This window comes from Ranitomeya imitator, chromosome 9 (genome assembly GCF_032444005.1).
Source record: "Ranitomeya imitator isolate aRanImi1 chromosome 9, aRanImi1.pri, whole genome shotgun sequence".
Lineage (NCBI taxonomy): Eukaryota > Metazoa > Chordata > Amphibia > Anura > Dendrobatidae > Ranitomeya > Ranitomeya imitator.
Window position 1 is genome coordinate 24,780,962 of NC_091290.1, and position 25,416 is coordinate 24,806,377.

At 41.3% G+C, this 25,416-nt stretch overlaps 1 protein-coding gene across 5 annotated transcripts in view; it reads right to left on the minus strand.

Moving 5' to 3' along the window:
- Positions 1-20,840: 20,840 nt before the first annotated feature.
- The window catches only part of TEAD1 (TEA domain transcription factor 1), a 230,359-nt gene continuing 225,783 nt past the window's right edge, over positions 20,841-25,416 (minus strand). For all 5 annotated transcript variants that reach the window (XM_069739008.1, XM_069739006.1, XM_069739004.1 and 2 more), the window contains one exon: positions 20,841-21,085. In XM_069739008.1, the coding sequence (XP_069595109.1) occupies positions 20,972-21,085 (114 nt within the window). In that variant the 3' untranslated portion in view covers positions 20,841-20,971. The remainder of the gene's footprint in view (positions 21,086-25,416) is intronic.

Here is a 25,416-nt window from a genome sequence, read left to right on the forward strand (position 1 = left end):
ATGAAGGCCATATTTATGCAGGTGTGTCTGACTATTCGAACAATGTACCACGCCTCCAGAGTCTGCCAAATCTTTCTGAAGGTCTTTTGCAGTCAAGCGGAGGTTCTGATTTGCCTCTTTAGCAATCCTACAAACCGCTCTTACTGAAATTTTGCTTGGCCTTCCAGACCTTATCTTGACCTCCACTGTTCCTGGTGACTCCTCAGTTCAAAATGTAACTAAAAAATGGCAAAGGGCAACTTAAACGCTTTGCTATCTTCTTATAATTGTTTCTTGCTTTGTGGGCCTCCACCAGGGCAGGACTGGACATCTGGCAAATGCTAGATGGGCTGGTACCGTCAGTGGGCCAGTCAATCTCCATAGAGAAGCACAAGTCCCTACAATGATTTAATATTTAGATCTCTACAAAGGGATTGACTCCAGCACGGTGACCTACCTCCCACCTGCTCTCCTATGTGACGTCCTATTCTGAAGGAGGAAGGACGCACCAGCAGCGACATTGACACCATTAGTCAGCATCACCGCTGGCTGAGACCAGAAGCGTCCAATTATTCAGGAGCAGGTGGTAATTCCTGTTTTTGCTTCGGTCTGCTAGGAATACAGATTCCCAGCCCTCCCACATTCTGGTGGGTGAGTAGAGGGCTTTTTTTTTTGTTTTGGGGGATATATTGAAGTGAGACAATCAAAGGCAGGTCCTGCACTTTTGATAAGGACCTGTTTAGTGACAAAAAAGCAAAAATATATTTGCTCAAGACAGGGGAAGTTAACCCTTTCATTGTCTCATTATACCCGACTGAGAAAACAATATTTTTAAGTAGGCAGTGAAGAGGTTAAACCTTGCCATTTCTGTAAATGGCTTTTATAAACTTAGAACACTGATTGCAGATGATGTGTCCCATGGTGCTGCTGTTCCTGACATTTAGGCCAACCATAAACATTAGATGGCTGTTGGCTGGATCGGCTGACAGCCATCTCGGCCGACTTTCCCATACACAGGAGCTCTTGCTCAGCCAACTGCTGAAAAAAGTCACTTTTTGATGTAAGTCTATGACAGCCTCATTCTGGGTGTCACAGACTTACAATGAGAGCTTGTGCCCGTCACCGCTGACATTCAGTCAGTCGGAAGTAGCGATCACAAAATGACACCACGGGATCGGCACGGCACTTATAAAAAAGGGGAAGACAACGACGGGTAAGTATAATACTATGGTATGGGCCCTTCGGTTAGTAGCACCACTCCAGAACTGAAAAAAAAGAAAGTGCTGGAGTGGTACTTTAACCGCATAAGTGGGCTTGTGTGCTCTCAAATGCCAGGGCTGAATAGTTCGGTCGTAGCCTCCACCATTTTTAGAGTGCTAGGCAGCTTAGAACCCATGGCTGCTGGGTTTTTATAAAGCTGGGAAATTTTGAGTCACCTCGCCTTTCCGATCCATGATAATGAAGCCATAACCCTAACTGACCAAGGTCTCAGGCCTTAATTAGCCTAAGTGTTCTGTGCACACAAATTTCCAAGGGTGCCCAAACCTTTGCATTGGCCCATTTTGCTTTTTGTAATTTTTAAAATGTAAAAGATATTATATTTTTTTTTTTCCTAAAATAAAATGTGTCATCTTTAACGTTAGGCCTTTTAGGGATCCTTTCATCTTCAAGTTGCTAAACTGTTCACAGTAACTGTGATTTTGACCAAGGGTGCCCAAATTTTTAAATGCCACTGTGTATGTATAGATATGCCTGTATATTATATATTTATATAAAACTCGTCTGGCTAGCCTAAAATCCATCATACTTACCTCTGAAATTAGTGCTTGATGTCGTTTCTCTGGCTGCAGTAGTCAGGTGAGCTTCCAGTCCCCAACCATTGACTGCAGTGCTTTGATATTCCGTCAGCGTAGAAGAAGGGTTTTTTGCTGCTCTGATGAAATTGTGCAGGCTACAGGTGATCAACAACCAATGATTGGTTGAAGGATTTGCCTGAAAATGTTTGTCTTGTGACCGCTGGGGGGGACATAGGACTGAGAGCAGTCTGGGCCGGGAGGTAAGTGTACTTTATTAGTGCAATTAAGAAGTTGTACAGTACGGGACAGCTCCTTTAAACAACTTGTAAAGAAGTTCGAGCACTCCAGTAGGAACACGTGAATGTGGTATTCTCCCATGAAACAGCAAATTTTCAGTTTTCACCACAGCGATTTTCAAGCTTACAAAGGTGATAGGTCTCAAGGAAAACAGTAAAAATGAAGACAAAAGTAGTGTGGGAAAGGGACATAACCTATTTGACCAGTACTTTTACATAGCTCCAGTTAATCATACCTGTCTAGCAGCATTGTTAACTGAAGAAAGTTTTTACAGTCTACATATCTGTGCTAGAATCATCCAAACTGGTTTCACTAATAGAAGTATTGAAAGGACACACTTCAATACAATCAGGAATGAACATGCAAGTAAAACTTACTGCAGAAATGATATTTTAAGAGCAAGTCCACTGTATAAGACAAGAGCTTTTTGCTTTCAAAATATTTTATTGAATTTTGAACTTTAATCAGGGGGGGGATAGATTAGGAAGGGGAGGGAGGGAGTGGGGTAAGGAGATAGGGGGGTTTGTTTTTCCCCTAACATTAGGGGGATAACAGATCTTACAGTTGAAATGTATGAAACATAATGAAACAGGAACTATGTACACTCAGGGGCGGATTATCAGAGGGTCAATATGGGCGGTAGCCCAGGGCCCAGTGGTCTGGGGGGGCCCTGGGCTACCGCACAGATTGACCCTCCACTAATTGTCTGAATGCCCGCCGGCATTTGTGTGCCCCCGGACCCGGTGGGCAGAGAGAGGGGGCCCGCATTGGTTGGGAGGTGCGTGTATCAGCCGGTCAGCTGAGAGCTCCGAGTCCCTGCACCAGGCCTGCACAGTAGCACACCACATAATGGCTGCTCTGTGCACTGGACCTGTGATGAGGTCACAGGATGGGAGGAGTCAGGGGTCACATGATCGGGAGGAGGACCTCCGTGTACAGGACTTTGCTGGTTGCCATGGCGCCGGAGGAGGGTAAGGCAGCGTATGTGTGAGGTCAGGAGGTGTTTACAGGGTGGATGTAGCAGAGCATGGGGGGGGAAAGAGGTGTATGGATAAGAGCAGCGTGTGAAAGGTCTATGGAGCGGAGTCGTGTGTGTACGATGTGTACGGAGCCGTGTGCATGAGGTGTACGGAGCGCAGCCGCGTGTGTACGAGGTGTACGGAGCAGAGCAGCGTGTGTATGAGGTGTACGGAGCACAGCCGCGTGTGTTAGAGGTGTACGGAGCACAGCCACGTGTGTACGAGGTGTACGAAGCGGAGTCGTGTGTAAGAGGTGTACGGAGCCATGTGTACAAGGTGTACGGAGCGGAGTCGTGTGTAAGAGGTGTACGGAGCACAGCCGCATGTGTACGAGGTGTACGGAGCGGAGTCGTGTGTAAGAGGTGTACGGAGCCATGTGTACAAGGTGTACGGAGCACAGCCGCATGTGTACAAGGTGTACGGAGCGGAGTCGTGTGTAAGAGGTGTACGGAGCACAGCCGCGTGTGTACGAGGTGTACGGAGCGCAGCCGCATGTGTACGAGGTGTACGGAGCCATGTGTACAAGGTGTACGGAGCACAGCCGCATGTGTACAAGGTGTACGGAGCGGAGTCGTGTGTAAGAGGTGTACGGAGCCATGTGTACGAGGTGTACAGAGCAGAGCCGCATGTGTACGAGGTGTACAGAGCACAGCCGCGTGTGTACGAGGTGTACAGAGCAGAGCCGCATGTGTACGAGGTGTACAGAGCAGAGCCGCATGTGTACGAGGTGTACGGAGCACAGCCGCGTGTGTACGAGGTGTACGGAGCACAGCCGCGTGTGTACGGAGCGGAGCAGCATGTGAAAGGTGTACGGAGTGGAGTCGTGTGTACGAGGTGTACGGAGCACAGCCGCATGTGTACGAAGCGCAGCCGCGTGTGTACGAGGTGTACGGAGCGCAGCCGCGTGTGTACGGAGCGGAGTTGTGTGTAAGAGGTGTACGGAGCCATGTGTACAAGGTGTACGGAGCACAGCCGCATGTGTACAAGGTGTACGGAGCGGAGTCATGTGTAAGAGGTGTACGGAGCCATGTGTACGAGGTGTACGGAGCACAGCCGCGTGTACCAGGTGTACGGAGCGGAGCCGTGTGTACGAGGTGTACGGAGCACTGCCGCGTGTGTACGAGGTGTACGGAGCACAGCCGCGTGTGTATGAGGTGTACGGAGCACAGCCACGTGTGTATGAGGTGTACGGAGTAGTGCCATGTGTGTACGAAATGTATGGAGAGGAGCCGTATGTGTATGAGGTGTACGCAGCGGAGCTGTGTGTGTGCAATGTGTATGGAGCGGAGCGGTGTGTGTATGAGGTGTACGGAGTAGTGCCGTGTGTACGAGATGTATGGAGCGGCGCCGTGTGTGTATGAGGTGTATGGAGCGGAGCCGTGTATGAGGTGTATGGAGCGGAGCTGAATGTGTACGGAGCAGAGCCGTGTATGAGATGTATGGAGTGGAGCCGTGTGTACGGAGCGGAGCTGTGTATGCAAAGTTTACGGAGCGCAGCCGCGTGTGTAGGAGTAGCTATGTGTGGCCATTATCATGTGCGGCCAATATACAGTAAGGAGCATCATGTGTGGCCATTATACAGTATGGAGCATCATGTGCGGTCATTATACAGTATTATTGAGCATCATGTGCGGTCATTATACAGTATGGAGAATCATGTGCAGTCATTATACAGTATGGAGCATCATGTGTGGCCATTATACAGTATGGAGCATCATGTGCTGTCATTATACAGTATGGAGCATCATGTGCAGTCATTATACAGTATGGAGCATCATGTGCAGTCATTATACAGTATGGAGCATCATGTGCGGCTATTATACAGTATGGAGCATCATATGCGGTCATACAGTATGGAGCATCATGTGTGGCCATTATGGAGCATCATGTGCGGTCATTATACAATATGGAGCATCATGTGTGGTCATTATACAGTATAGAGCATCATGTGCGGTCATTATACAGTATGGAGCATCATGTGTGGCCATTATACAGTATTGAGCATCATGTGCGGTCATTATACAGTATGGAGCATCATGTGTGGCCATTATACAGTATTGAGCATCATGTGCGGTCATTATACAGTATTGAGCATCATGTGGGGCCATTATACAGTATTGAGCATCATGTGTGGCCATTATACAGTATTGAGCATCATGTGGGGTCATTATACAGTATTGAGCATCACGTGGGGTCATTATACAGTATGGAGCATCACGTGTGGCCATTATACAGTATTGAGCATCATGTGGGGTCATTATACAGTATTGAGCATCATGTGGGGCCATTATACAGTATTGAGCATCACGTGGGGTCATTATACAGTATGGAGCATCATGTGTGGCCATTATACAGTATTGAGCATCATGTGGTCATGTGGGGTCATTATACAGTATGGAGCACTGTGTGGCCATTATACAGTATCGAGCACTGTGTGGCCATATTTTTTTTTTATAATTATTCTTTATGAACAGTGTGATCAGCAGTGCTAAATAGGTGTGGTTGAGACATGGATATGGGTGTGACTAGTGAATGGGTGTGGTCAGAGGTGTGTCCCAAAATTTGCTGCGGCGCGCAAATGGTAATATGTGGTCTGGAAATGGTGCGGTGGTATTTGTCCCTTGTATGTGCTATTATTCGATCACTGTGGTTGTAATTTGTGGTCTGGTCATGGTACGGTGGTATTTGTCCCTTGTATGTGCTATTATTCGATCACTGTGGTTGTAATTTGTGGTCTGGTCATGGTGCGGTGGTATTTGTTCCTTGTATGTGATATTATTGGTCAAGATATACCTAAATTGTATTGCAGATTTTAACAAATATTTCCTAGGTTACAGTAGAGTAGGGCCCGGCCCTTTTTCTGGAATAATCTGGTTCGGGTATATCATGACCCCCGTCACATGACCCCCGTCACATGATCGGGGGGGCCCACAGTGTGTGAACAGCCCGGGGCCCTGGCTACCCTTAATCCACCCCTGTGTACACTAATACCATCTGTAAACGTCACATTGCGTAATTCTTCATAGAATATAGATTGAGTCAACGGAAGTACAAAGATCAGGAATACCTTTATATGATTAATGAATGGAGCATGAACATGTCTAATACTTCATGTGATTGGGGTAGGGAATAGCTGATCCCATCTGGACCATTTTTTTGCAAATTTTGCACATTGGTTGTTTGCTATTGCAAAGTGGAACTCGTGTGATCTATGTAGGGAGATTCTTGAAATAATGTCTTTCATTGATGGTATTTGTTGACTTTTCCAAAGGGATGCAATATAATTTTTTGCCACTAGACATATATGAATTACCAATAGTTTCGAGTTGTGATCGAGCTGATCGAGTCCAAGAGACAGCAGAGCATTTTGAGGCTGCAAAGCAAAGGGAGCATTGGTGAGTTTGCTAATCAATTCTCTAGAAATTTTCTTCCAGAGAGGGTTTATTGTTGGGCAACTCCAGAAGATATGCATCATGTCACCTCTTTGGCCGCATCCTCTCCAACATTGGGCAGAGTTTATAGAGTCCATATGTGCTAATCTGCTGGGGGTGTAGTACCATCGTGAAATTACTTTAAAATGGGTCTCTTGGAGAGTCATAGAGAGGGTGGATTGGTAAGAGGTATTAATAGCTTCCTCCCATTCTTCAGTTTTATATGTGTCCTTTAGGTCTTGTTCCCACTTAATCATTGGGGGGCTTTTAGAAAGATTGAAATCTGAGTTAAAGTTGTTATAGATAAATTTATGGCTCCAAAATATATAGTGTCCGACGTTATTTAGTAGTTTGATAGATGACTCTGATAGTTTGGGTCTGTCTCCTATGAAAGACCCTATATTTTTTTTAAGGATCAGGAACTCGAAGAAGGAAGATGGGTGGATTTCATATTTGCTTTTTAGGGTTTGAAAGTTTATAAAAGTCTCCCCTGTGTATATGTCTCCAATTTTCTTTCTTTTTGAATCTGCCCATAATTTAGGGAGGGTTTGGTTGATTATGGAGTAAACCAAGGAGATGGGAAAATCATTTAAGATAACCGAATGTTTTAAACCTTTTTTCTGATAGCCTGGAAGAAACTATCCTATCGCCACCACTTGAAAGAGAGGATGCGATACTGAGTCTGGAAGGTTATTAAATATTGTTTTATGAATGATTAGTTTCGGGTGGCGGTTATTGTTTAATGCCGTCTCTAGGTCTATCCATACCGGCGGGGTTGTGTCTTGCAGCCAGTGAATACTCTGCTTTATTAATAGGGTGTAATAATGAGCTTTGAGGTTTGGGATATTAATCCCTCCATTAATTTTTCTTTTGTAAAGAGTTTGGGTAGCAGTTCTTGGTTTTTTTGAGTTCCAAATGAAATCTTTAATCTGTGTCTGTAGATGGGTGAGACTGATATCTGGAAATGGGAGGGCTACACATCTAAGAATGTAGAGGAGTTTCGGTAGGATAAATAATCCCATTGTGAGGGTTCTACCCCACCATGATAATGTGTTGTCTCTATGGGCTAAGTTTTCTTTGTTTAATATCTCCCTTAAAAGATTAATATTTGATTTTATTGTCCCCTTCATTGTTTTGTTTATTAGAATGCCTAAATATGTGAATTCCTTTTCGCACCAATTCAAGAGGGTAGAGTTCTTTATGATTTGGGTTTGGTCTTTGTCTAGGCCCATGGGTAGTATATTAGACTTGGCTTCATTTATTTTGAAGTTTGAAAGTGCGGAGAACCTTTCAATACTTAGTAACACCTCGGGGATTGAAATTTCTGGGTTGGACAGGGTTAATATGATATCGTCTGCGAAGAGTGTAATTTTATGGTGTCTAGTGTGTGTGGAGATACCTGAAATTTTATTGTTAGATCTTATCATTTCGGCCAAGGGCTCTATGGCTAAGTTAAACAGGATGGGTAAAAGAGGGCAACCCTGTCTGGTACCGTTTTGGATACAGAAGGGATCTGAGATTTGGCAATTGCAGCAGACGCTAGCCTTAGGTTCAGAGTATAAGGCCATGATATATGATATTATGTATTCGTCAAATCCAAATTTAGCTAAGCTCTCTCTCAGAAAGTCCCAGTTGACTCTGTCAAAGGCCTTCTCGGCGTCTAGCGACAGTAGGGTTAGAGGTATCTTATTTTTTCTGGCCCAGCTCATAATGTCGATGATTCTCCTGGTTGCGTCTGCCGGTTGCCTTACTTTCACAAATCCCATCTGATCATTTGGTATCAGTCTTGGAATGACTAGGCTAATCCTGTCCGCTAGAATTTTTGAGTAAATTTTGACATCAACATTTATCAAGGAGATGGGTCTAAAGTTCTCCATAGCCTCAGGGTCTCCTTTGGGTTTAGGGATCACCGATACCGTAGCCATCAACATTTCCGAAGGGAAGGAACCACCTTGGAAAATAAAATTAAAGGTTTCAGCTAGGTGTGGTGAGAGATTATTTGAAAAAGCCTTGTAATAGGCATTTGTGAACCCATCGGGGCCAGGGGATTTGTGAAGACCAAACTCTTTGATGACATTCTCTATTTCATCCGGAGTGACTGGGGCCTTAAGGGCGGTGAGCTCTTCTAGTGTTAGGGTAGGGAGATTTATTTGTGACAGAAATGCTTTGATTTTGTCAATTTTTCCTAATTTATCTATGGGATCATTTTGTTTGGGATTAATGTTGTATAGTTTAGAGTAGAATAATGCAAACTCGTTTGCTATTTCCTTTGGGTGTGAAATTTTACCCGTTGATTCTATTTATTCTATTGTTGATTCTTTTCTTTTTAATTTTGTTGGCCATGTATTTAGTTGGTTTATTATGGGAGGTGTAAAATCTATAGTTGGACATTTTTACTATATCATCGTATGGCGAGAACAATACCTCTTAGTTCCGTTCTTAATTTAGATAGTTCTGTTTGAGTATTTTGGGAGGGTGTGGTAATTTTCAGTATTTTATTTTCTATTGCCCAAATTTTATTTGATAGGTTTTGAATCTTTTTCCTATACTTTTTTTTTTCTTTAGAAGCTATTCCCATCAGCACTCCTCTAATTACTGCCTTATGAGCGCACCAGTTGTTGCATGGGTTTGTCATTTCTGATTTGTTATCTTTAAAATAATTATTTATGGCATTTTGGATTATTGTTTTGTTTACTGGATTATGCAGGGTTTTGGCACTACACCTCCAGAGTCTGGCGTTTAGAAGAGGGGGACCCATTATAATTTTCCCGATGACTGGGGCATGGTCAGAGATTGTCCTATCCCCAATTGAGATTTCTTTAACTTTGGTCAAGGAATAGATATCAGTAACAATCAGGTCAATTCTCGAGGCCGTCTGGTGCGCATCTGAGAAATGTGTGTACTCTCTGGAGTTTGCATTTAGACATCTGAAATTGTCAAACATCTCGTTTTTGTCCAACCAGACATTAAGGCAATCCGCGGCAGGCCTATTTTTAGAAGAATCTAGTCTGTTGTCCGGGGTAATATTAAAGTCACCTAGTAAAAACAAACTTCCTCTCCTAACTTCTTCAATTTTTTTCATGACCTTATTCAAAAATGGGATTTGACCTATGTTTGGCGCATAGATGTTGGCGATTGTACACTCTTCGTCATTAATTTTGCATGTTAATATGTGAAAGCGGCCTTTTTTGTCCTTATATTCTCCCAAAGCCTCAAAAGGAGTGGAACTCTCTATTATTGTTAGTACCCCTGCTCTTTTCTCTGTGTTGCATGCCTCAAATATGTGTGGAAATTTATGGTGAGTGAAGTATGGATGATTACCTTCAAGAAACTTAGATTCCTGGATGCAAATGATGTTGGCCTTGGACCCGATCAGCTCCCTCCAGAGGGCGTCTTTTCCTCGGGTTGTTAAGACCCCTGACATTGTATGAAATTACGTTCAGCTCCATTATTTTTTGTGTGCAAAGTGACAGAAAGAAAACAGTGGTAAGGTTGCTTAGAACAGTAGGCAGATATAGATAATAACTGTACAAAAATTCAGTATTTGACGATATTGTCTTTTTCCTGCAAAAGAAGAAATGGTTAACCGTGTGTAGTAACGCAAAAACTTATGTTCAGGTAGACCCAAAGAGATACTACCACCTCTCGACGGGAAACTCCTGTGGAAAGAAAACAGAGACAACATCCTAATAGCTGAAAATCTTAATCAAAGAACCCCCATTAGTGGCATTAATAACAGTTTTTCTCAATCTTTGGCTTTGGTGAAGGTTTCTTTGATCGAATGGATGAAATCCATTCCATCTCCTGGAGAATGGATTGGAATGATCCGCCCTCTAAAGTTCAAGACAAGAGCTTTTTGGACGACAAACTCCTTTTAAAAGAGTTATTCCCTCCCTCCAGGAAGTTATAGAAATTTTGATATATATTTTTTTTTACATCTTTGGGGATCTGAGCGCATAATATGCTCGGATAACACACAAGCATGCTCAGGTAAGACGTTATCCGAACACGTTTGCAAATGAGTCTGCTCCTGGCGCTGGTGAATCCTTACAGCGTTCAGTGTGCACACTGTAAGGATTCACATGTCTACAGTCAGTGACTCGTATCCTAAGGCTGGACAACCCCTTTCACTAACTATCTCCAGGTAAAAAGATGAAAAAATAAAAATAAAATCATTAGCAATGTGAAACCGCCACCATGCAATATTATAGCCGTCGTGTTGAGTACATGGACTATGTTAGAGTGTTTTTTTCCCCCCCATTCCCACAAACTAGCGTTCCTTTAAATAACTTGACAAAGACAAGAACAATTTAATGGTCTTTTATTTTCAATTGATACTGTATGAATACAAAGTTTCTAAAAAGCTACAAAAAGTCTACCACTGTCAAGAAGGCATCAAAATCTGTCACTTTGCAAAGACATTAAAACACCTGCAGTAACCGACACAAAAATAGCATTTTAGAGTGATGAAATAATTGCACTTAACTGTCATTAAATCACACATGTACCGCCAGAAAAGCTAGAATACAGTTTTTTTAATTTTTTTTTTATTCCTTAAACAAAGCACCGTTTAAAAAAAAAAAAAAAAATCTCCGCACACAATCCCTATAATTTCATATTAACTATCTCTCTAAAAGATAAAATTCACTTTAAAGCCAACACATTTTTTTTTTCTTGAACAAAAAAGGTACCAGTACCTACAGAAAGACGACAACAGACCAGAAAAAAAAATATATTGAACTGCTAAATGCTTTGACTGATATTGGCGGAAATCTGAAAATGGTACAAAAACATAGAAAAACAGCTCGGTGTTGTGAATTATTAGGATAAAGTAGGTCAACAAGGCAGCTTCTTCAACAAAACCGGCAGCAGTACCACATTAACCACTGACCATATATGAATATGCAGAACTCACACAACCAGTCTTTTTATTGAGTTTTCTTTTTTTTTTTTATACAATACACAAACAGAATGTGATTTTTATTTTTCATAGAACGCATTTACAAGGTGAACATTTTATGGCAAAACATTTTTCTGTTACACACAACATCATAATATTGAAGCAGTAAAGGCTATCAGGTATGAAAGTTTTATAAAATGTTTAGTCTTTTCAGGCACATTTTTGACTTTTTAGGATAATCCCCCCCTTTGCCTAGCGGTCAGAATACTCTAGGAAAAGGGTAAATGCAGCTGTAAAACAATCTAACAAGAAACCCTTTCATCCCTCCTACCTGATGACTATTCAACGGTTCAAATGGGAAGTTTTAGGGTGTATGTCACTGATATGTAGCAATAGGAGGGGAAAACAAACATAATATAGACCTGATTAAAAAATAGCAGGTGTCTGTGGTCAGTTGTATCGTTCCCCTGAGCGGGGAAAAGTATTTTACCCTGGGATTTAAAGGGGGAAAATGAAGATAAATGTATACAAATATTCCATTACTGCAGGGTGTATAATCCAATAGTAACCACTTATTATGACCCAAAATCTGTATATATGCAACATGTTAATAAAATCAGAAATTACTTCCACAGGAAGAATCTCAACTACTATTTTTTTTTTTTTTTTTCATTTTAACATCACAGTATGTGTTTTATCTAGTCATCTGCTTCTACTGACCATGTAAACCTTCATTATTGGATAGTCTGGGTGCAAAAATTGTTCATGAAATGTTTCAGCAGTCAGAAAAATAAAAGTAAAAAAATAAATATTTTGCCAAACAGTCCCTCAGTACATTGTGGATATGTTATAGAGTTTTCAGCTCTTGAGTCGTCCTATCGGTTGTTAGAAATTCCAGTCTGCTCTTACTACATGTAGCCATAGATTAAAATTAGTTGGTACTTGGGCTTATTAGGCTATGTTCACATTAGCGTCGTGCGGTGCAGCGTCGGGCGCAGCCGCGGCGACGCATGAGTCATGCGCCCCTATATTTAACATGGGGGGCACATGGACATGCGTTTTGTGACGCATGCATCATTTTGGCGCAACTGTCAGGGCGCAGAGGACGCTGCATGATGCAGTTTTTTTCTGCGCCAAAAATAATGCAAAAAATGAACGCATGCGTCACAAAACGCTGCGTTGTGCATGCATTTTGCCGCCGACGCTGCGCCGCACAACGCAAGTGTGAACGTAGCCTTAATAACGAATTAAAAAAACTTGGTAAGAACAATGATTAAAATATCAGACATAATGGCGATCATTGTTCATCGTCTGTTTCTATAAAATAGGCAGCTAGGCAGTATTTGACTGGGGGGGGGGGGGGGTTGTGTTAACTATGAAAAAGAGATGGATACCCTAAAAATAAAAATCATCATACGACTTAATGTATTCTGATCCAGAATTATATTGTGTAATTAAAGGGGTTTTCGGGATTTTTGCTGTAGTCTATACTAGAGTTGGTCAAAAAGATTTGCAGGACCATTGGCAGTCAGTGGCTGCTGAACTATAGGCCAGCATCCTCCGAGGTCCTGCGCAAGGGCAAGTGGCCACACAACACATGCAAGGTGTCATATTGTGCCTATTAACCACACCATGGGGGCTGGGAGGCAAGCTGCGGTCTGGCAGCCACAAATGTTTTTTGGTCAACTCTATTCTAACTTGCTGCATAGACTATGAAAAGGAGTTCTGCTTGCCCCCGGCCACTTCAGCCAATTACTGGCCTTAGCAATCTTAGAACCTGTTCCTGTGAAAATGCAGTCCAATCATCAGGCACCATGTTTATAGAATCAGCTTAATGGAAAATCCAGCTTCACGGAGTAACATTTTTCTTTATTAGTGAATCAAGTCCGTGAGATTAAAAGCATGATAAGATGAGCACAGTCCAGGACTCTCTACACAGAGACACTGATGGCCCAGTCATGGAATGTGCAAATGTGCAAATATAGTCATCTTGACATGTTTTTAATAGTGATGAGCGAATATACTCGTTAATCGAGATTTCTCGAGCATGCTCGGGGGTCCTCCGAGTATTTTTTAGTGCTCGGATATTGTTTTCCTCACCGCAGCTGAATGATTTACAGCTATTAGCCAGCCTGAGTACATGTGGGGGTTGCCTGGTTGCTAGGGAATCCCCACATGTACTTATGCTGGCTAACAGATGTAAATCATTCAGCTACGGCGATGAAAACTAAATCTCCGAGCACTAAAAAATACTCGGAGGACCCCCGAGCATGCTCGGGAAATCTCGAGTAACGAGTATATTCGCTCTTCACTAGTTTTTAACCTTACCATCTTGCAGACATGATTCACTAATAAAGAATTTTACTCCATGAAGCTGGATTTCCCTTTAAGCTGCTTCTATGGCATCCAGGTAAAGACGTCTGTCTGTGCTCTGGGACTCATGACGGTGAAGCTGTTTTTTTCCTCAATTTCATACCATTTTATAGTTTAGGGGGAGCGGATTAGATTTATATATAGCTTTATGCAAAGAAAAAATTTATTTCGGCTTGTTCTGAGATTTTTTTTTTTGTCCGGTGGGCAGTCCTATCAGTGACTGACCAGTGTCTTTGTATAAGTGTGCATACAGACATAACAGTCAGTCACTGATAAGACCCCCAACTGGACCAAAAATCCCAGAGAGCCGAGGTTTAAATGATTAAAATCCAGGCTCTACGGAATCTTTTTTCATAAAACTATATCAATCTGATCCACTCCTCTTGCTCTATAACATACTGCCTGCAGATTGAACTGTGTTTTTATGGTGACAGGTTCCCTTTATCCTAAATACCCATAGCTATTTAGAAGTTTTTTTTTTTTTAAGAATTTGTTTTGCATAGGGAGGTAATCATAATAGTCAATTAAAATAGCTGCAGTCTTGATACACTGACAGAAACCTGTCCTAGATTAGTAATAGGACTGGTGCCGGTCAGCATGTGCAGTGGGAAGTTTCATGCCCACATTGTGACATAATACTGGAGACACCAGGAGCCCGAGGTAAGAAGAGGCTGCTCACACTGCTGTCCACCCTGTGGATCTGATCTAGTACTGGAGACACCAGGGTGCAGAGGTAAGAAGAGGCTGCTCACACTGCTGTCCACCCTGTGTATCTGATACGGTACTAGAGACACCAGGGTGCAGAGGTAAGAAGAGGCTGCTCACACTGCTGTCCAGTCAATCTGAATTCTGAGTGGCTTTTGGGATCTAACCATCTTGACAGTTCATGATATAGGTCATTTCCAGCTCACAGCAGCTGTTTCCTACAGTTCATGCTCACAGGCACCTGTCTTAATATTTAAGGACAATATAACAAGACAGAAGTCATTTTAATGGACTATAGCGATTGGCTAATTAAAAGAAAATCTGTCACCTACAAAAACACTATTTACCAGTAGATAGTGGTAATCTGCAGGTAAATGGCATCTAAATTATGTTAGGCTGCTGTTTTACTAGACCAGCAGCTATAGTGAGAAAATGAAGTCCTATTCTCCCTGTAGCTGCTCGCTTCCTGTCACTGGGGTGGTGCAGGGAGGGATTATAACAATCCTTCACTATACAGCAAGTGCACGGACTGTCAACCCTGTACACACATGTTGCAGAGCTGGCTGTCAGTCAGTCAGTATGCCGAGGAGTGATTATAGTGCGCTCACTGTGTACTTAACAGTGAATGTAACCGCTCCAATACTGGAAGTTACAGTAAGAATAACTTTATTTTCTCCTGTTCTAGTAAAGCAACGGTAATATTTAAATGCCATTTACCTGAAGATTATCACTATAGCTGCAGGTAAGTAGGTATTTAACATTTTATCCATTTCTGGAAAATCCTTTTACTTTTTGGCACCTCCATGTAGTCTGGACTGCATGTATGCACTAATCAAAGATTAACCTAATACTGTATCCATCTTGAGTCATACAAACCGTGCAGGAGTCAACCAGCTAACAAAGGATCTGAAATAGCGGACAATGCTACAGTATTAAAACGTGTCATGACTCAAAATATTGAAAATGCCACTGCACCATCTCTTTTCTATATTTTGAGTGTAATCACTCGGGGAGAAGTTGGAGCCCTGGACAGTTCATTGCACAACCTAAGGCCTCATTCACACGTCAGCATTTCGCATCTGTGTTTGTATGTCAATACCGGAAGTGGAACTTGCAGAGAAACTAGAACGGAAAGATTGACACCTGTTCTATGTTTTGGAGACACTCCTCGCTTTGGCATATAAATACTAATCAAAAATAATGATGTGTGAATGAGGACTAACTTGGTGCTGTAAGACTTTTTTGCGAAGAAGGAAAATAAAAGGAAAAAAAGGGTTGTAAATTGCAAATCAGCCAGGTTTCAACAGGCGAATCAGTGGCCAAAGAATAGTGAGGCAGACTTAACTTGAGAGAGGAAGACTCAAGGACACATTTATTATAAATTTCTAATTTCAGGGATTATGCTCATTAAGTATCCTTACCAGACAATCACTTGGATAAGATTTTTAGAAAATAAATAAATAAAAAAAATTCTCCCTTTGTCAGTTTTGCTTTAACTGTGCCAGAGTAACTTTAAGAAGAAACCCATGAAAAGGCAAGTAGTGTTACATCGATTGAAAGGCATCAGCTTAAAGATATAAATGATAATGGATATAAATAGGCTGTAAATATCCTAACACCCTTGGGTGTCGTACAAGTCATTATAATGTAAGGCATTCTGTAAAGCATGGCCAAGTGTTTCGAGCTGGTAAATGCAACCAACGTAAAAAAAAAATAAAATTATTTTTCTTCACTTATGTCATGGCTAGGCCCTCCTGCCCATGGCATCTGTCCCGACAGGTAATGACCAGTAAAATATACCTTACGACTTAGTCTTAAACCATCCAACCGAAAGGCATTATGGTGATCTGTGAGTCATTTTTGGTCTTTTACAAATTTTATAACATTTAAATTTTTTTTTTTTTTTACAGCACTTTTAGAAGCTGGAACATCCAAAATCAAAAGGCACAGTCAGTCTAGTTTGCAAAAGCTTTTGGTCAGAAAGCAGCTACAGATATATATCTAGAAACCCCCCTTTTTTATAATTTTAAGGGTTGAGGGATGGTTTAGTTTTGTATTGTAATCATTACTTGATCCATATGGCGGATTAGTATAACTTGGGAGTTCTGAAAGAAAATAAAAGCTACACCTTTCAAGTATAAAAATAAGGCGGTGTGATAAAAGTAACTGCCGGTGCTAGATTTGTCAAAGTGTAACTGTTCCAAGGGTGTAATACAACTCCCAACGTGTCCCTACAGGAACAGGGATCCCGTAGAAAAGTTGTTATAGGCCAGATTAATGGCTACATATTAAATACAGGGGATAAAATGGAGAAGCAGCTAAAGCAAAAAGTATTTACTTGTGTAAACCATTTATCATTCATATATGACAAAGATGTTAATTTGTAAAAACGGTACATTACAATCAGTCATATGAAGTATTATAGAAAAGTGCATTAAATTTGGACTGAGGCACAGCTTGTATGCAGTACTATGTATACAGGGGAGTTTATGGTAAAGTTTGTAGAGCAGATTGCCTTATCAGCCCATCACTTTCATACTTTCATGTGTTCCTATGTGCAGAGGCTGATGGCTCCATAACGATATATGAGCGTTTAGCAGATAACAAATGACAAACACAAGTTCTATAAAACTATTGTCGGGTGGTTCATAGATTTTGTTTTCCTACGCTCTAAGGCACTGCATTTGTAAATGCTTTGGCAGCTTTGAATAACATTCTATATAATACAAGGTTACAGTTGATAGATGAACTTCTTCCAGCTTATAAAAGTGCTCACAGTAACGGGACATTGTTAGGAATTTTAAGAGAATTTAAGGCTGTCCCAGAACTGGCTACAGGCTGTTATATGCCATTTTAAAAATACTTTATCACAAAACAGTTGCCCTTTTCCCTTATAGAACTGCGTACAAAGTAAGAAAAACAAAAATGCAGGACACACTTTACACCCGAGATTGTTGCTTTTTCTGGATATATATATATTTTTTTTTTTTGATGCTTCAACCAGTATGTCTGAATAATCATTGAAAAAGGTCATCAATATATATAACATAGAAAACAGTCAGCTTTTTAAAAAGTAGTGTTTGCCTCAAAATACAAGTGCTTGAAACAATCAAGAACAACCCCCCCCCATAAAACATGTTTGTTTTTTTTAATAAAAAGGATTACACAGTTATCTCAGAATCAGGCAGTTAGTGTTCAACTTTATAAACCAAAGGATTCAGATCTGAAGTGAAATTATTTTAATGGGAAAGCAGAAATTATAAGTTATTTTACAAGTGCATCGCTGGAAGTCTGCAGGGCCCCTATGATTATGAGGAACATAAACTTGTATCAAGTGTTAAGATTACGAACTATCCATAGGATATGTGTTGACTGCTTGGGGACGGACATCGGAAATCCTACACCGGTCTCAATGGAGCAGCAGGCGAACTTGCACATCTCTAATCTCCATTTTCTTCTGGAGATAGGTGAGCAGGGGCGCTCTATCATCGCAAGTCGTAATGCTACGTTCACATTTGCGTCTTTGGGCGCAGCGTCGTCGACGGATACCGACGCATGCATCATGTGCCCCTATCTTTAACATGGGGGGCGCATGGACATGCGCCGGTATGCGTTGTGATGCGTTGTACGACGCATGCGTCATTTGGGCGCACCAGACAGGGTTCTGGCGACGCTACATGTAGCATTTTGCCTGCGCCAAATTTCCAAACAAACGCATGCAACGCACTTGCGTCGTACATGCGCCAAAAAAAAACACATTAGTGTCAATGATAAACGCATAGGGCGCAGGTGCCTGCGTTGACCTGCGTTGTGCAACGCATGCACTTTTTGAGAAAAAACCCATTGATGAAGTGTCTAGACAGTCAAAGCATTTTTGGACAACGCATGCGTCAAAAAACGCTGCGTTGTGTTTATGCGTTTTGAGTTGTGTTGACGACACTGCGCCCAAAGATGCAAATGTGAACGTAGCTTTACATAGACAATGACTGGAGGTGCACATGCTTGACTTGTGCTCCATTCAGACAGGTCTCTGCAGAGCCCCATGTTCTGGATCATCGGAGGTCCCTGCGGGCAGCAAGTTATCACCTGACCAATTGGAAAACTTATTAGTTTGTGGAGGTGCAGCTAGTATGGATGTACTGCTGCTCTGCACATTGGCATTTCCAGCTCAATGGCAGCAATGCATGTTAAATAATTTTACAGAATTATTTTTTACATGCAACTAGAAGCTTGTAACAAGTCTAACACCGTCAGGGAGTACGAGCCATTAGAGCTCCATTTTCTAATCTGGGAAAATGATACATACGGCTATTTGGTACAGAAATGGTTAAAAGAGTTTTATCACAGGTCATGTTTCTTAATTTTTATAAATCTTAGCAAAGGCCACATCTTAGTTTTATCCGATTCCTCCCCATACTTCATTAATGTTGGCTGAATGAGCAGATATCTAAGGATTTGGCATAGTGTATACGGTGTGCATGGGAGCCCTGGGAAATGTATCACAAGAAAGGGGGGGCGATATTGATCCAGCATTTAATAGATTGCTGATCATATTGTCGCCCAGAGATGAGCCTTCATTAGACAGGTTTGGCGACTGCTCTCTCATAGAGAACATAGGAGACAGCAAAAATGGCTGCCACCCAAACGTTCGCCCAACAGCCATCTGAAGTGTATGGCAGGCTTTAGTGTATATTCAGATATGGGAATACATGTATGTTTTCCATGCAGATTTTTCCACCAGATTTCACCCTTTTAAAGGGAACCTGTCACCCCCAAAATTCGTCTATAAGCTAAGGCCACTGGCATCAAGGGCTTATCTACAGCATTCTGTAATGCATTCTGCAATGCTGTAGATAAGCCCTCGATGTAACCTGAAAGAGGAGAAAAACAAGTTATATTATACTCACCCAGGGGCAGTCCGGTCTGATGGGCGTTGCGGTCCGGGTCCAATGCCTCCCATCTTCTTACGATGACGTCCTCTTCTTGTTTTTCTGCCGTGGCTCCAGCGCAGGTGTACTTTATATGCTCTGTTGAGGGCAGAGCAAAGTACTGCAGTGCGCAGGCGCCGGGAAAGGTCAGAGAGGCCCAGCACCTGCGCACTGCAGTACTTAACGCTGTCCTCAACAGGGCAAATCAGTACGCCTGCGCCGAAGGCGCGACAGGAAGCAAAGAAGACCTCATCGTATGAACATGGGAGGCGCTGGACCCGGATCACGATGCCCATCGGACCGGACCGCCCCTGGGTGAGTATAATCTAACCTCTTTTTCTTAGCTTTCAGGATACATCGGGGGCTTATCTACAGCATTACAGAATGCATTACAGGATGCTGTAGATAAGCCCCTGATGCCGGTGGCATTAGCTTATAGGCAAATTTTGGAGCGAGATTCCCTTTAAACTGTAAAATCTGCAACATCAAAAAACCCCACATCATTTTCCTCCTCATGCATGTAGTGTTACTACCAATTTATAGGTTTAACAATGTAAAATATTTCTCTATCTTCAGCAGATATAATTTCACTCCATTCTGCAATCATGAGGTTCGAATAAAAAAAAAATATATCTAAGACAAAAAAACAACTTTTTTTTTGTAAGTCAACATAAAAGAAAAAAAAAAAGTTTATTGCAAAATAAGCCATCTGTTTTACTAAACTAAATCTTTGTATTAGTACAGTACATTTTTTTCTTTTAAATACACTAGATATTTTCATTACAAGGGCTGGTTTATAGATTTTTGTACCGATTTTTTTTTTCGTATTTAAAATAGTGTTCTGGACTAAAAAGATTAGCTATAACCCATGAAATAAAAAAAGGAAAAAAAAAAACAAAAAACCTAAAAACCTCCCGCCTCATTTCAGGCACATCTGAATAATAGATCATTTGGTTTTGAACAGAAAAATAAAACAAAAAAAAACTGTCTTTAAATAATTTAGGTTCTTACATTCGTCCTTCCGCATTTCCCTCAGGTAGTAGGAAAGGTTAACATTTTATAACGTCTGTTTACATTCATACATTTTAATGTAAATCCTTAAAAGGTTTTTTTTTTCCAATGATTCTTTTTTCTTACAATTCCTTTATAGTTAAAGATCACCACATACTCAAAAGTCTACTTTAAGTAGTTGTGGCACCATTAAACCATGTCACTGCCGGATAACCACGCTGTGCGTTTGCTCTGCAAGTCAACAGCCAGTTTTCCCCGCATCGGACTTTGACTTTATTTTTTTTTTCCCACAGTTATTTTTTTCAGTTTTTTTTTTCTTTAAGAAATCTTTACAAACTGTAATGTTTCACAGATACAATTAATTTATAAACATATTAGAAATGACGTCACTGAAATAAACAGAGCCGAGAAACGCTGGGTGGCTGTAGGCGCTGCCACTAGTGTTGAGGTTTAGTCAGTGTCCGTTATGAAGTTTTTTTTTTTTTAGTGTGTGTCTAGACATCGTGGAAAGAGTGAATGGCAGAGTCTACATTCATTCTTTTACCAGCCTGTAGATATGATGCTGTGCTCCATGTTCGCTGTTTGACACTTCAAATACACATGCCATACATAGTAGAGTCTCCTGCGTATCCCTGTTTGTTACGACCTTGAAAACAATAAAATAAATAATTATTGCAAAATAATATAAGAATCCATTACCCTACTGGACACTTCAAGGGGTCAGTTTACACTTGTGATGTTGCTTTTGTTTCATGCTGCCCCATAACGCAGGCTGCATAAATCGTAGACTAGCTGCAGAATTAGAATGAACACGTACTGAACGTAGCAAATCATATCACCCAGCCTTGGAAAGTAGAATAAACCCCTGTATGGAAAGGGTGACATATCTGCTTAGTGGATGAATGGCAGAACGTCCGGAATAACACTAGAAACCAAACATATGGTCAAAAACAGATTTGGAACAAAAGATAGAAGGATAAAATACCTTTATTGAACAAGAAATGGTATATGGTGGCACTGCACACGACAAGGTGCCCCAACCGTACAATAGAATAAAATGTGATGAAAAAACAAAAAGGACCACAAAAGGAAAACATCATCAAATATATTTATATAGCAATACATAAAAATGTATCTACAGGAGTAAAAAACATAATATAACCAGATCAAGACAATATATCTATAGATGCACGTTGCCTGAAAATAAGGTAAAAAAGGGAGGGAGTGCCCCACAATGTGAAGTAGGACGTATCGATCCCAAAACTGAAGGGAGGGTGGGATGTATAGAAGTGGCGGGATGCCTAGTAGTAATTAGGTGCCCAAAGTTGGGAAACCAAGATCAATGGCTCTGAATGTGTATTGAAGATAATGCTGACTAATATAATGAGCACATATATATATACACACACATACACACACACATACACACATATACACACATATACACGTGTACAGATAGAAAATGACCTGTCGTGTGTAATTACAAAAAGGAAGCATTAACATCACCATGACGGTAAATAAATATAAACCACTGTCATATGGCAGTAAACAATGTAGTTGTAAAGTGTACATGAAAACATCATGCAGACACATGGTGCCAGGGAAGTGTCTATGTAGTTGTAGGAGTGCACAAAAATTAATCGATAGCACAAATGCTGTGTCTGAAAGACACTCACAGGACAAATGATGCCAAAGAGGTATGAAGATGGTTATACGGGTGCTCCTAGCTCACACTGACAGACATGTGATGTCAGCAGGGTATAACATACAGTCATGGCCAAAAGTATTGACACCCCTGCAATTCTGTCATATAATAGTCAGTTTCTTCCTGAAAATGATTGCAAACACAAATTATTTGGTATTATTATCTTCATTTAATTTGTCTTAAATGAAAAAAAACACAAAAGAGAATGAAGCAAAAAGCAAAACATTGATCATTTCACACAAAACTCCAAAAATGGGCCAGAGAAAAGTATTGGCACCCTCAGCCTAATACTTGGTTGCACAACCTTTAGCCAAAATAACTGCGACCAACCGCTTCTGGTGACCATCAATGAGTTTCTTACAATGCTCTGCTGGAATTTTAGACCATTCTTCTTTGGCAAACTGCTCCAGGTCCCTGATATTTGAAGGCTGCCTTCTCCAAACTGCCATTTTTAGATCTCTTCACAGGTGTGCTATGGGATTCAGGTCTGGACTCATTGCTGGCCACCTTAGAAGTCTCCAGCGCTTTCTCTCAAACCATTTTCTAGTGCTTTTTGAAGTGTGTTTTGGGTCATTGTCCTGCTGGAAGACCCATGATCTTTGAGGGAGACCCAGCTTTCTCACACTGGGCCCTACATTATGCTGCAAAATTTGTTGGTAGTCTTCAGACTTCATAATGCCATGCACACGGTCAAGCAGTTCAGTGCCAGAGGCAGCAAAGCAACCCCAAAACATCAGGGAACCTCCGCCATGTTTGACTGTAGGGGCCGTGTTCTTTTCTTTGAATGCCTCTTTTTTTCTCCTGTAAACTCTATGTTGATGCCTTTGCCCAAAAAGCTCTACTTTTGTCTCATCTGACCAGAGAACATTCTTCCAAAACGTTTTAGGCTTTTTCAGGTACGTTTTGGCAAACTCCAGCCTGGCTTTTTTATGTCTCGGGGTAAGAAGTGGGGTCTTCCTGGGTCTCCTACCATACAGTCCCTTTTCATTCAGATGCCGACGGATAGTACGGGTTGACACTGTTGTACACTCGGACTGCAGGGCAGCTTGAACTTGTTTAGATGTTAGTTGAGGTTCTTTATCCAACATCCGCACAATCTTGCATTGAAATCTCTTGTCAATTTTTCTTTTCCGTCCACATCTAGGGAGGTTAGCCACAGTGCCATGGGCTTTAAACTTCTTGTTGACACTGTGCACGGTAGACACAGGAACATTCAGGTCTTTGGAGATGGACTTGTAGCCTTGAGATTGCTCATGCTTCCTCACAATTTGGTTTCTCAAGTCCTCAGACAGATCTTTGGTCTTCTTTCTTTTCTCCATGCTCAATGTGGTACACACAAGGACACAGGACAGAGGTTGAGTCAACTTTAATCCATGTCAACTGGCTGCAAGTGTGATTTAGTTATTGCCAACACCTGTTAGGTGCCACAGGTAAGTTACAGGTGCTGTTAATTACACAAATTAGAGAAGCTTCACATGATTTTTCGAACAGTGCCAATACTTTTGTCCACCCCCTTTTTATGTTTGGTGTGGAATTATATCCAATTTGGCTTTAGGACAATTCTTTTTGTGTTTTTTTCATTTAAGACAAATTAAATGAAGATAATACCAAATAATTTGTGTTTGCAATCATGTTCAGGAAGAAAATGAGTATTATCTGACAGAATTGCAGGGGTGTCAATACTTTTGGCCATGACTGTAGCTGTGGAAGATATATGTGGCAGAATGTTGTGTATACAGTAAATATTACTGCAGGATAAACAAGTAAGAGGATTACCTTGGTGGTCCGCAGTCCAACATGCGTGTTTCGGAGTGAGTCCTTCATCAGGGGGTGGACGAAGGACTCGCTCCAAAAAGCACGTTGTGGTGTGCGCCGCACTTGGACTGCGGACCACCAAGGTACAGTAATGCTCTTGCCTGATCTACTTTTCCTTGTGTGGTCCTTCTGGCTTATCTCATTTTATTCTATTGTACTGTTGGTCTTTATGCAAGTGTGGGCACCTTATGTGCAGTGCCACCACATACCATTTCTTATTCAATAAAGGTATTGCATCCTTCTATCTTTTGTTCTAATTCCTTTTTGACCATATGTTCGGTGTTACCTATTGGTTTCTATCTGCACCATTGTAGCTAATCACACAGGTCAAAGTCTGCATATATTGTGCTAGACACTTCAGCTAAAGTGTTATATATACAGGTGGAACTATTACTGCAAGCAAATCAGAAGAGACTGGAGCTGAATTAAAATACCAGTAAATTTCCACAGGTGACAGTAGCCAGTAAAAATACAGGGCAAAATGCAGCCATTAAAGATCTGCCAGTGATAAGATACCAGCTAGAGCAGCATTAATAAAATCAGCAAAGTCAAAGCATTGAAAATGGGTACATCACCTTAAGGCTATGTGCACATGTTCAGGATTTCTTGCAGAAACTTCCTGAGCAAACCAGGACATTTTCTGCAAGAAATCCGCATGCATTTTTTTGCACATTTTTGGTGCGGTTTTTTTGCGAATTTTTCCGGAGGTTCCAAATGCAATAATATAGTGGGAAATCCGCAAAATTAATGAACATGCTGCGTTTTTTACCGCGATGCGTTTTCGCGGAAAAAACACAGCATGTGCATTCTAAATGATGGGATGCAATAATGTATGCGTTTTTTTTCTTTTTTTTTTGTTGAGTTTTTATACCGGAAAAAACGCAAAAAATCTGCAATGTGTACGCACAGCCTAATAGTTGAGGAAGACCAGACGGCCAGAGGAAAGCTTCTGCCCTGTATGTTTACTGGCTACCATCACCTGCAGTAAGCAAGCCTTTATGACCTGTACGGCAGTACTAACTCTTCAATTTCATCACTCTGCACTTTATTAATTTATGTATAAGTGGTGTCCTATATTTAGGACCATATACCCACAAACTACTGACATATCGACTTGACGACATACGGTACTGGATTCATTATATATAAGGCTCCCACTTTTGAGTATATCCAGGCGTCTCGAGCAGTTCAGCAAAAAGTACAGCTCCCCCTCTGGAGGTTGCCATCCCCACCCTGTTTTTTGTGTTTTTTAGTGCTACTGACTACCTTTTTTATGTATACTTTAATAAAATGTACTGGTATTTTATTTCAGCTAGAGTCTCTCGCGATTGCTTGCAGTAATAGTCTATGTATAAAACAATTGTAGATCGGTATATCATTCTCTGAAAAGCGCCAGCGATTCAGAGAAAATTAAATCTAAAGCGTAGTCTGGTTCTGGCTATGGTCCCCGTCAGGCT